The 12,399-nt window shown below is 43.6% G+C and overlaps 1 protein-coding gene across 1 annotated transcript; it reads right to left on the bottom strand.

The window, feature by feature from the left end:
- Nucleotides 1–7,999: 7,999 nt before the first annotated feature.
- LOC129757888 (uncharacterized) lies at nucleotides 8,000–10,050 on the bottom strand. Its single transcript, XM_055755260.1, has 2 exons — nucleotides 9,687–10,050; nucleotides 8,000–8,117 (listed from the first exon to the last, which is right to left on the bottom strand). The coding sequence occupies exons 1-2, from the start codon at nucleotides 10,048–10,050 to the stop codon at nucleotides 8,101–8,103; spliced, it is 381 nt and encodes a 126-aa protein (XP_055611235.1). The 3' UTR covers nucleotides 8,000–8,100.
- Nucleotides 10,051–12,399: the final 2,349 nt, after the last annotated feature.

Raw genomic sequence — 12,399 nt, 5'->3', positions numbered from 1 at the left:
AATAAATGTACAAGGAGTTAGGTTGATATAGACGAATAAAGATCAACGTGCAATTCGAATAAAATATGCGTAACCTGTTCTCGTCTACACGACTGTGAGAACGTGCTCACGTTGCGTTAGTAAACGTTATAACATTAGCGAGAGAAGAGAAAAGGAAAGACACAAGTAGTGTGTTGGTGAAATCAGCAGAGAAAATATTGGTTGATGGTTGAATGTATGCGTGTATGAAAAAAGGTCGTTAAGCTCGGTTGAAGAAATCAGTTGAGAAAAGATATTTGATGCGTAAGCACGCATTTTAGAATGACGGTCACTACATCCACGACGATACGAAAGTCGTTTGAACCCTTCGGTACTACTACTAGGGGTGACACATATGATATAACATCCTGCGCTTTATCAGCCCTTTCGATAATTCCCTTTTTCTGCATTTCATACAGCCTCTCATTCATGGATTTTTCAAAAGCTTTCGGGATGTTGTATCGTATAATTTGCTTCGGAGGAACGGATGGGTCAATTCTAAAGCGGACTCCGTTAATCGGGATTTTCGGAAACTCCAAGCACGTGTGATTCTTTAACATATAATTCTGTGAATGTTTCCTGACGTTATTAGATGTCGAGTTGCTGGTCTTTGCGTACTCGATACCATTGATTTGCCTGTTATCCAGAGACGCTCCATTAATTCGATAATTAATTTATTTAAAAAAAAAAACTGATAGAGAAAAAAAAAGAAGAAAACATTACCTGTCGTTCAACACCGCATCTCCAATACGAATCAAATTCAAATGATGTGCAGTTTCATATCCAAGAAGAGAAAGCTTCGTTCCCTTGACAACGAAAAACTTGGCCAATATCGCGGGTTGATAGTGGTCTTTAACTCCAACAAAAGCCCTGAAGGAACATTCCACCTCCAAAGGATTGGTACTAGCATAGCTTTTGAGGATCTCCTCTGGCTGTACCACCACATCTTGAATCACCGTGCGACAATTTCGTCTTAACGTTTCCCACACATGTATCGGGATTGTATTGACAGTGGCGCCTGAGTCCACCAAAAACTTCAAATCTTCCGACCCAATAGTTATTTATTTATTTTATTTTATTTACATAGTATTCCGTCTCACGACATAACTTGACGAACATAATTCCTAAAATTCACTCGGTTCATAGCAACCGTTCTCCAATTTCTCGGGCACCCCACGTTCGCCAGATCACGCTCCACTTGGTCTAACCACCTCGCTCGTTGCGCCCCCGCTCGTCTTGTTCCTACCGGATTCGTAGCGAACACCTGTTTTGCAGGACAGTCGTCCGGCATTCTCGCAACATGTCCAGCCCAGCGTATCCGGCCAGCTTTCACCACCTTCTGGATACTGGGTTCGCCGTAGAGTCGCGCGAGCTCGTGGTTCATCCTTCGCCTCCACACTCCGTTCTCCTGTATGCCGCCAAAGATGGTTCTTAACACTCGTCGCTCGAATACTCCGAGTGTACGCAGGTCCTCCTTGAGCAATATCCATGTCTCGTGCCCGTAGAGAACAACCGGTCTAATAAGCGTCATATACAGGTTACACTTCGTGCGAGGGCTAAGTCTTCTCGACCGCAGTTGCTTGTGGAGTCCATAGTAGGCACGACTTCCGCTGATAATTCGCCTCCGGATCTCACGGCTGGTGTCATTGTCTGCGGTCACCAGTGAGCCGAGATAGACAAAGTCTTCGACTATCTCGAGCTCGTCGCCGTCGATCATGACCTTGTTATTACTGGACAAGCGGGTTCGGTCGGTCTCGGATCCGCAGGCCAGCATGTACTTCGTCTTGGACGTATTAATCATCAACCCAATCCTTCCTGCTTCGCGTTTCAGTTTGCGGTAGATCTCCTCCACCGCCGCAGATGATCTGCCGACTATATCAATGTCATCGGCAAAGCAGATAAGTTGACTGGATCTGTTGAAAATCGTGCCCCGCATTTCGCCCACCGCTCGTCGAATAACACCTTCTAGCGCCACGTTGAACATCATGCAGGATAGACCATCACCTTGTCGAAGCCCCCTGCGCGATTCGAATGAACTCGACAATTCACCCGAAATCCGCACACAGCACTGCGTTCCATCCATCGTCGCCTTGATCAGTCTGATTAGCTTCCCGGAAAAGCCGTTCTCGTCCATGATTTTCCATAGCTCGTTACGGTCGATCGTGTCGTATGCGGCTTTGAAGTCGATGAATAGATTATGCGTAGGGACTTGGTGTTCACGGCATTTTTGGAGGATTTGCCGTAATGTGAATATCTGGTCCGTCGTAGACCGTCCCTCCATGAAGCCGGCCTGATGACTTCCCACGAATCTGTTTGCTTGTGGCGTGAGGCGGCGGAGTAGGATTCGGGACAACACTTTGTAGGCGGCATTGAGGACAGTGATCGCTCGGTAGTTCTCACAGTCCAATTTGTCGCCCTTCTTGTAGATGGGGCATATTACCCCCTCCTTCCACTCCTCCGGTAGCTGTTCTATGTCCCAGATCCGGACTATCAACCGGTGTAGGCAATCGGCCAACCTGTCCGGGCCCATTTTGATGAGTTCAGCTGCGATGCCATCCTTCCCAGCCGACTTGTTTCTATTCAGCTGGCGAATGGCTTCCTTAACTTCACTCATCGTTGGGAGTGGCTCCTCTTCGTCGTTGGCTACGCCGGCGATGTACCTTCCCCCACCGTCTTGATCTCCTGCATGTGTGCCGTTCAGGTGTTCATCGAAGTACTGCTTCCACCTTTTGATCACCTCACGATTGTCCGTCAGGATACCCCCGTCCTTATCCCGGCACATTTCGGCTTGCGGCACGAAGCCTTTGCGGGATGCGTTGAGTTTCTGATAGAACTTTCGTGTTTCTTGGGAACGATGCAGCTGCTCCAGCTCCTCGAGCTCCTCCTCCTCCAGGCGGCGTTTTTTCTCCTGGAAAAGTCGGACTCGCTGCCTCTTCCGCTGTCGGTGATTTTCCACATTTCGACGGGTGCCTCTTTGCACTACTGCCGCCCGCGCGGCATTCTCTTCGTCCATCACCCTCCTACACTCCTCGTCGAACCAGTCGTTCCGTCGAGATCGCTCCACATAACCGATGACGTTCTCCGCAGCACTGTTGATGGCTGTTTTGATGGTATCCCAACAGTCCTCGAGAGAGGCTTCGTCAAGCTCGCCCTCTGCCGGCAGCGCTGCTTCGACCGATTGCGCGTAGTCTGCCGCGACCTCAGGTTGCTTCAGTCGCGCGATATTTAACCGAGGCGGGCGCCGGTTTCGCGTGTTGTTCACTACGGAGAGTTTTGGGCGCATCTTCACCATCACCAGATAATGGTCCGACTCGATGTTGGCGCCCCGACAGGATCTGACGTCGATGATGTCCGAAAAGTGCCGGCTGTCGATCAAAACGTGGTCGATCTGTGATTGAGTTTGGTACGGTGATCTCCAGGTGTACTTGTGTGGGAGGCGGTGCTGAAAAAAGGTACTACGTACGGCCATTCGTTTGGAGGCGGCGAAATCAATGAGTCTGAGGCCGTTTTCGTTGGTCAGCTGGTGCGCGCTGAACCTTCCAATTGTCGGTTTAAATTCCTCCTCCTGGCCGACCTGAGCATTGAAATCCCCGATGACGATCTTGATATCATGTTTTGGGCAACGGTCGTATTCACGCTCCAGCTGCGCGTAGAATTCGTCTTTGTCGTCACCGGTACTTCCGAGGTGAGGGCTGTGCACGTTGATGATGCTGATGTTGAAGAACCGGCCCTTGATTCTCAACCGGCACATTCGTGAGTTGATCGGCCACCACCCGATCACGCGCTTTTGCATCTTTCCCATCACTATAAAAGCTGTTCCAAGCTCGTGTGTGTTGCCGCAGCTCTGGTAGATGGCACGACCATCTGGATACGTTCGTACCGTGGAGCCCTTCCAGCATACCTCCTGCAGCGCTACGATGTCGAATTTGCGGCTCTTCAATTCGTTGGAGAGCACGTGGGTACTGCCCACAAAATTTAGAGATCGGCAGTTCCATGTTCCAAGTTTCCAATCGCTAGTCCCTTTTCGTCGCGTGGGTCTTTGCCGATTTCCATCCGAAATTTGTTGTTCGTTATTCGTTGCTTATGTTTTTTAGTAGTCACAGGCTCGCAAGGCCCGCAGCTAACCCCACTATCTCGCAGGAGGACCGTCGTGATGTTGCTGTTTTGGGTCCCGAACACCACCAGGACGTTGTTGCACTCCGCACGCCGCCCCTAACATGGAGAACAGACGCGTACGAAGCCCCCTAACTCATTCTGCATGCGACCAAAGCATCCACCGGGGTTGGGTACCCGATCTCCGCTAAGGTTGCTCGCACCCCAGCTAGTACCACGGGGAGGTAGAGAATCGGAGTTGCAGACAAGAGGTGATATGACCACTACCCGAAGGTTGGGTGTATGGGGTCTCGAGTTGCACATTGTCTACTTCACTAGTCTACTTCACGACCCAATAGTACAGTAAACAAATCTCGGATCACTTGATCCGTTGGTTGCCTTCATGTTCCCAGTGACCAACTGTAACGATGGTAAAAAGAAGAAAAAGAAAACAAACATAGTAGAATTTGTCTTCAACATTTAAATTGTTTCGGATTATCAAAACTACAGCCGTTTTTAAAAACCATTTTATTTTATTGAAGTTCATTCAATTAGTTAAAAAGATTCCTCATTATCTACCTGATTGATGATTCTTGCTTCACGCTTTAGTTCTTCGTTGCGTCCCGATCTCATCCGATTCCCAGCATTGGAGGAATAATCTCTTCTCGAGAAGCAAAATTCCGCAAAGTGGCCCGACTTCTTGCAATTATAACATCTGACCTTAAACGCTCTGCAATCTTTCGGATCATGGATTTCTCCACACTTGTAGCAGCTGCCGTCATCTCTTTCTCTTGAGCTCCAAGTACGCTTGCGGTTGAATCCGTTTGATTTGTATGCAGATGCGCTGCGAGATCGATCGCCACTGCCCTGATCACCACGCCTTCCCGTCCTCCCATGATGCAGTGTGTTGACTTTCTTACTTTCAACAGCATACGTGGCTTCCTGGTGTGACCCAGTGGCGACCGGGTCTTCTGTCACAGGCAATTTGGCCTCGTTGGCCTCGGCCCGTATGTAATCCAAATGCTTACCGTAGTTAATGATACGCTCCAAGTCATTTCCCAGGAAGTCCGACATTTCATACAGCTTCCCTGCGATCCCTGGTACTGAGCGACGCAGTAACGCTTGTATGAACTCTTCCACCCGCTGCTCCGGTCCGAATTCGCAGAACTTGGCTTGGTTCTCCAAACGCAGAACCCAATCGATGAATGATTCCGTGCCGTCCATCCTCATATCTCGAAATTTGATACGCTCCTTCGCTGAGTCGCATGTTTGGATGAAATATTTGTTGACAGCAGCCACAGTATCTGCGTAAATGTCTTCAGCCAAGTCGGAAACAGTTTTCTGCTGCATTTCGATCACACTGAGGAGATAATCTCCTGCGAATATCTTCAGCCCTGTAAGCTTCGTATTTGCACTCACCGGGGCCTTACACGACACAATCCGCTCGAACTGCTCCCGATACCGGATCCATTCGGCCTTTCGTTTATTCGTCGGCAGCGTACCATCAAACTGTTTTAATGGCCATGAGCCTGACAGCCACTCCGATTTTTCTTTCGCATCGTTACGATAGGAAGCACGCATGCGGGTTTTCAATCTAACATCGCTTGATTCGTCACCGCTGTCATCGGCTGACGAAACATCGGACTCGTGCCAAAATCCGCTCATCTCTGAAAACAGGAAAAACCAAACTTTCAGCTTAAAATTCTTATCAGTCACTTGCCTTGCACATTATTTATGTTATTTTTTTAAATATTGTCTGCACTTGTGGATTAATAACACTCCGTAATTACCCAAACAATCAAAAACAGAATCAGAAAGCAGCTACAATTAGTCTTCTCCAAAATTTATTTTCACTCTAGAACTGTACAGCTACCGCGTTCGCCTGTTGCTTTTTTTTCCTCTATCCTCAGTCTTGAGTTCTCTGAATCGACGCAATGCGAATAAGCGAGAAAGAAAATGATGCAGCCATCCGCAGAACCGAAAAGAAAATGTCGAACAGCGCTCAATATCGATTCGTCGATATGTGGTTCGTTTCAACATGTTCCTTTCTGTCATTTGAAAATGACGTTTGTTTGTCCCAGTGTAAATGACTTCAAGGAAGTTGCCAGTTTATTTTTCACAAACTCATTAGAAGAAACATTGTTCAAAACATGGTTCTAAATATATGAACCGCTCATGATGTGCAGTTATAAATCTATCCACTTGGCTTGGAGCTAAACTCAGCGCAAGATTCTTCCATGTTTGCAAACTTGGCTTGGAGCTAGACTCAGCGCAAGATTTGTTTTTTTCCGTCTTGGCTTGGAGCTTTACTCAGCGCAAGATCCTCCTTATTTTTCATCTATACTTGGCTTGGAGCTAGACTCAGCGCAAGATATTCTCTTTTCATCTTTTCAAACTTGGCTTGGAGCTAAACTCAGCGCAAGATTGTTTCCACTTGGCTTAGAGCTCAACTCAGCGCAAGATTTTTTTTTCCTCACTTGGCTTGGAGCTAAACTCAGCGCAAGATTTTTTTTTTCTTTCTGTCACTTGGCTTGGAGCTAAACTCAGCGCAAGATTTTATTTGTTTATTTTTTTATTCATATTTCACTCGGCTTGGGACTAGACTCAGCGCAAGTGTGTTGATTTCCGGTATACTGGCATCCTTGCCCTGATGGGATCTTCACCAAGCGCGATTTTAGTTTCTCCTTGAATTCTGAATTTAATTATCACTATATTTAATACTTCACTATGTCTTGTATAGCACATATCATGGCAGGATCGCCAATGTGATATCTTCGATTTTAGATGTTAATTTACGCATGAAACACATAGTACAAGATTACCTCTGTTATCTGAAAGTCACTCCTTTATTCCATCTATTTATACACTGAAGTAAAACCCCACATCAATCTTATGGACACCACACATATCTTATTAGGCAAAAAAGTTGCTAAATTTACAAAGAAAATCTGTCTCGTAGTCAGAATATTTGAACATAAATTTAACAAATTGCCATACATGTTATTTCAAAGAATGCGACTGTATACGTATTTGAACAATAAGACCCCTCAATTTTCCATAAATTGTAATTTTGTTTCAAATCCCATACATATCATTCGAAATTCCATAACTATTTTTGACCCTGCGTTTACACGGCTCTGTCGATTGAGGTTAAGCGCAATGTTATACCTTTTTCTCTACCCATCTTGAGCAAGGATATCACACAATACCTTTAAATTTGCCGGAAATTGTGTCAATTGTGAACGACATAGGGGAAAACTGTACAAGACGCACCAGTTAAGCATAATCGCTATTTACAGCGATACTCATCATCTATGAACCAAATTGAAAGTTCACGACGATTCAGGGATACCTTTTATATCTTTTCAAAAAGAAATAATATGTTAAATACACGATTTTGGATATATTTTTGAGAAGATCTTAAACAGCCAGAAAACAAGCCGCGGGGTAGAACGCCAAAACTAGTGGACAGAACGCAGTGTGGTACTCTCAATAAAACACGGATTACTAACGATATAATATTTATTCCACTTCTTCAGAAGTAATATCGATATTACTAAAAGCCAGCGGCTTCGGCGTAGTGGTTAGAGTTCAAGTCATCTACGCTAAAGTTCATGAGATCGAATCCCGGTCATGGCATACATAGTACACTTTCTGTGGTCTGGTGGTTTTAGCATTTGTGAGATGCTAGCCATCATTACTTCGAAAGATGTGCGCTTAGAAAGAGACGAACCAGCCCAAGGCTGAAAGTCTCTATAATAAGAAAAAAAAAAAAAAAAAAAAAAAAAAAAGATATTACTAAAACACGCGGGAGGAACTAAAACGCACTTCTTCACTTCTCAATGGCGGCCCTTTTCGTCTGTCATACACTGACGTTTGATGCAGTGTTGCCTAGTTTACTGATTTAGGATTGAGTATCACATCTCCTTTTGTTTATTACTGTTTAAGTTTAGACGTCGATTATATAATCATCATATCTGCTCGGTAATTTTATATCTCGCCGTGACCTGGAATTATCAGGGGTTAAAATTGCTTCTTGATTACTCATGAGACGGGGTGGATCTTCTGTAGTTGGTGCTTCCGATGATTTAGATGCTGTTAATGCTTCGCTATCAGGTGCACCTTTCACATGTGTAACATTACGTTCGTAAATTTTACCAGTGTCTTTGTTACGGATAGTGACCCTAGGCCCTCGTTTCTGTACTACGGTATACTCCTGACGGTCAAATGCTGGTGTGAGTTTGTTTCCTGGCAATAAATTTTTCATTAACACCGTATCTCCAGATTGTAAACTCGAGAACTTAGCACCTCGTTTCTCATCTTCCCTTTCTTTTCCTTTTTTCTTAGAAATTTGATCTGCTTCGCGTACATCATCATCAGTTGGTTGATACGAAACGTCAGTTAGTGAAGGAATTTTGGATCGAATCGTCCTACCAAAACATAATTCCGTGGGGGTTTTACCTGTCACTGAATGAGGCGTGGTATAATACATCATGAGATAATCGTATAAATCTTCTTTCCAGTTTCTTCCCATGACATGGCTGATTTGAAGGCGTTTCAGCAGCGAACGATTCTGCCTTTCAACCAACCCGTTTTCCTGAGGCCAGTAGGGTGTTGAATGATTAAGATGAATACCATGGTTCGTGCAGTAATCGTCAAACGTTTGACTAACGAACTGCCTTGCATTGTCTAGTGTAATTGTGACAGGAAACCCTAGCCTGGTGAAAATCTTATGGAGTCGAATTGTGGTTTCCTTAGCAGTTATTTGTGACATTACTTCAATCTCTTTGTACCTACTGTAGTAATCTACAATAACTAAAAGGTACTCCCCAGAAGGTAATGGACCTAGGAAATCCAATGCTACATCAACCCATGCTTTTAATGGCATCTGCCTACGATGCATTGGTTCTGGTTTTTCAGGAAGAGTTACTAACCTGCATCCTTCACAAGAAGTCACGTGCTTGACAATCTCACGATCCATTCCAGGCCACCAAACGCGATCTCTTAAGCGACGTTTCATTACAGTTTCACCCGGATGGCCTTTAAATTTAGGAAACGGTTGTTTTCTAGAAATCTGTAGATTGAAAATCTCCATTGGTTGAGTGCTAGGTAGACCCAAGACTAAAACACCTAATTCTTTCGCGGTGACACGACCTAATAGACACTGTGAACCCCCTTGGATCACGTAAAAGGTGGCTTCTTTTTCAATACGTTTATCCAGAGTTTCGATAGCGATGGTTGCTTCAAAAAATTCTTTAACCAGCAAGGGCTGTGATGACTTTCCGTATCCTTTAAATTTCTGATTTGACTGTAATCTACGAGCTTTAACTTCAACCCCACTAGCTTCCATTTTTTGCCATGTCACATCATCTATTATATTCTTTTCAGACACGGAGTCAATAAGAACCTGAATGAGTATGCCGCCAACCGTCACCCAGAGAAGCTCATCCCCGTCTCCGATATTGAACACAAAACTAGTATAATTACCTAAAAAAACACAATCATACGATAGACTTATAAATCTATCGTATGATTGTATTATTGACTTTTTTTTTATTTGTTAGTCACCGAATTACCTGGATCGTTCAATTCGATATTTCTAACCGACTGATATCTCGATCGTTTTGGGCTGCCCGCAAGACCACCACTAGATCCATGGCCACGTTTAGGTGGAGGACGCGTCACACGACGTGTGTAATTTTGTTGTGACCGGCAACATCTAGCATAATGTCCTTTCCGGTTACATTTCCTGCAGTACTCATGTAAAGCGGGACATTCACTGTCGTCCCCTCTATGCCCACGTTTACCACATCTGGAACAACCGTATTTGGGAGTTGCATTATTGTTCTCGATTCTGTTCACTTCAATCGAACCCGATGGTTCACTGGAGGTCGACATTTGATTTGCTTGGAATTTTACTGATTGGTAACTGTTTACCATTCTCATAACATCGTCCAGGGTAAGAACTTCTTTCTGAAGAAGTTTTTCGCGAAGTTCTGATGGAGCCAGCTGGACTATTTTGTCAATAATACTTATTTCGTAGCTTTCCTGTTTGTTTCCCCCGAAATTACAGCTGCTGGCTAATTCCATAGAAACTTATCCATCGGTCCGTTCATATCGGTTGGTTTTTCTGACCAGAATAGGAACCGTTTGTACGCTTCATGCTGCTTAGGAGCGAAATACTCGTCCAATTTTCCGATTGCCACTTTAAACGGATCTATTCCTCTAGCTTCCTCGACGTCTGCTCCAGGAATGCTAGCAAATATTTCTTGGACGTCTGGCCCTTCTCTAGCCAAAAAAATATTTTTCAAACGGGTTTTGTTGGTTACATTATTGGCTAGTGCCAAATATTCAAATTGCCGTTTGTAACGCACCCATTTGTCCCTGACTTCGTTTGGGGCCATCTGTTTAAAATCAAATGATGGTAAATCGAATCTCTCCATTTCCTGCCAATCAAATACATCTTTTAAAATAACCTCATTTAATGGATTATTGATTTCAAACCTTTCGCGTTACGGTTTCCTCAACCTCGATTCCGGTTTTACACGTAACCTCAATTCCGGTCTTTCCGCGACCTAAATTACGGTCTTACGCTCGACCTATTTCCGATCTCCGTGATCTCGTTCCGGTCTTACTCTGACCTTCGGTTTCCGTTAACCTCTGTTACGGTCTTCCTGACCTACGGCTTGCAGTCTCCCGGACCTGGCCTTCTCGGATTCCTGAATGAATCGCAATAAATCGTCATTCGTTTTTTTCTTTTTGTTTGTTTGTTTTCCCCGGTTCTTAAATATTTACATACCTGCCGATTCTACGGTGAGTTCGCCCATCCTCGTCGCCACGGATTACTAACGATATAATATTTATTCCACTTCTTCAGAAGTAATTAGTTATAATTTGTTATAATTATGCATTGTCATCGTAATTTGGGAGTCAGCAAATAAAAAGAAACACGTTTTGGTCTAACATTTGGATTTTCTCAAAAGTTACCAGCATTCAAAATTTGAGCCTAAAACACGTGGTTTTGCGGGCATTCTGCCCCAAATTTTGATATGATAAGTTTGAGTTAAAATTTGTGGGAAGTTAGTGAAATATAATAGAATATTAATAATCATTCGAAAGTGCATACGAGTGTTATAACGAAAAGCTGCAGTTTGATCAGATAGCGCAGACTGGATAACCATAAAACCTTATATGTTATTCATAAAAAATAACAAGTTTTAGGCAGAATCCATTAATCCTTTTGTTTCTAAGAATTAAAGTCGTTTATGTGAACTTTTCATCTAAAAAATGATGTAAAAGCTCGTTTGCTACAGTAAAAATGGAGAAAAACACCATTCGGAGCCAAAGGTTAGTGTATTTTTGAGAAAGAATGGCATGGGCCATTTTACCTCGCTGGTGCGTCTTGTACAGTTCTCCCCTACTAAAGAACCCCATCCCAAATTTTTTATCACCATTCATCAATCCGTAAAAGTTGCAGATTGTTCTAAAACCTGAGGAAACAAAACAATGCTTGATCCTTTGATGGAGTCGTTACAGTCATTCATTTACCGTTCCCGTTGTCATATCCAAAGAAGATATATTGACCTTTCTAATGGTGATAACAAATTACCTTCTGCCTACGCCTACTGTGAACGACAATAGCATTAGGCCTTCTTAGATCGGTAGAGCATACTAAAAGTCGCTTTACGCGTCAATGCATGGAGCGCTTGTAAATGATTAGCGTTCTTATTATTACATTCTACGTCGTTTGATCATCTGGGCCTCTTGCCGTTTAGCTACTAGTTCTAAACTTGTAAGTAGTGTCGCCTTATATGATCAAATTAGATGGACAACATACGAGATGTAGACATTTTTGAAATACCTGTATTATTTGATAATGATTTTGACTAATAAAAATTATTTTTTCATAAAGATAAACCAAACAAATCATCGATAAAACCTGAAATGGATTTGATCTGTTTTGTTACCTTAGTAATTAAATTCAAGACCTACTGGCTTTCTGAAGCAAACGAAACTGAGCAAAATAATTCTCAGAAACACATTGTGCGATTTTCACTTCCTGTAATTGTGAGATCAAATGAAGCAAATCATACCCACCGACACCGAAAGGTGCAAACAAAATTTGCCCGGTGCGGGTGAGCTAGCTGTATGTGGTTGTATGAACTAAGTGTCGGTGATTTACTAGTATTCCCATGATTGATTGATGCCGTCTAATAGGAACGAGAAAAATGTAACGAGTGAGTTTTAATTCAGGAGTATGAAACTAAATAAATCGTCTTGACATACGGA

The sequence above is a fragment of the Uranotaenia lowii genome, chromosome 3 (assembly GCF_029784155.1).
Source record: "Uranotaenia lowii strain MFRU-FL chromosome 3, ASM2978415v1, whole genome shotgun sequence".
NCBI lineage: Eukaryota > Metazoa > Arthropoda > Insecta > Diptera > Culicidae > Uranotaenia > Uranotaenia lowii.
The sequence above is the reverse complement of the archived record's forward strand: the minus strand, read 5'-3'. Positions and strand labels throughout refer to the sequence as shown.

Bases quoted from the DNA above. Each gene is read 5' to 3' on its own strand.
- LOC129757888 (XM_055755260.1), bottom strand. From the start codon at position 10,050: ATGGTAAACAGTTACCAATCAGTAAAATTCCAAGCAAATCAAATGTCG.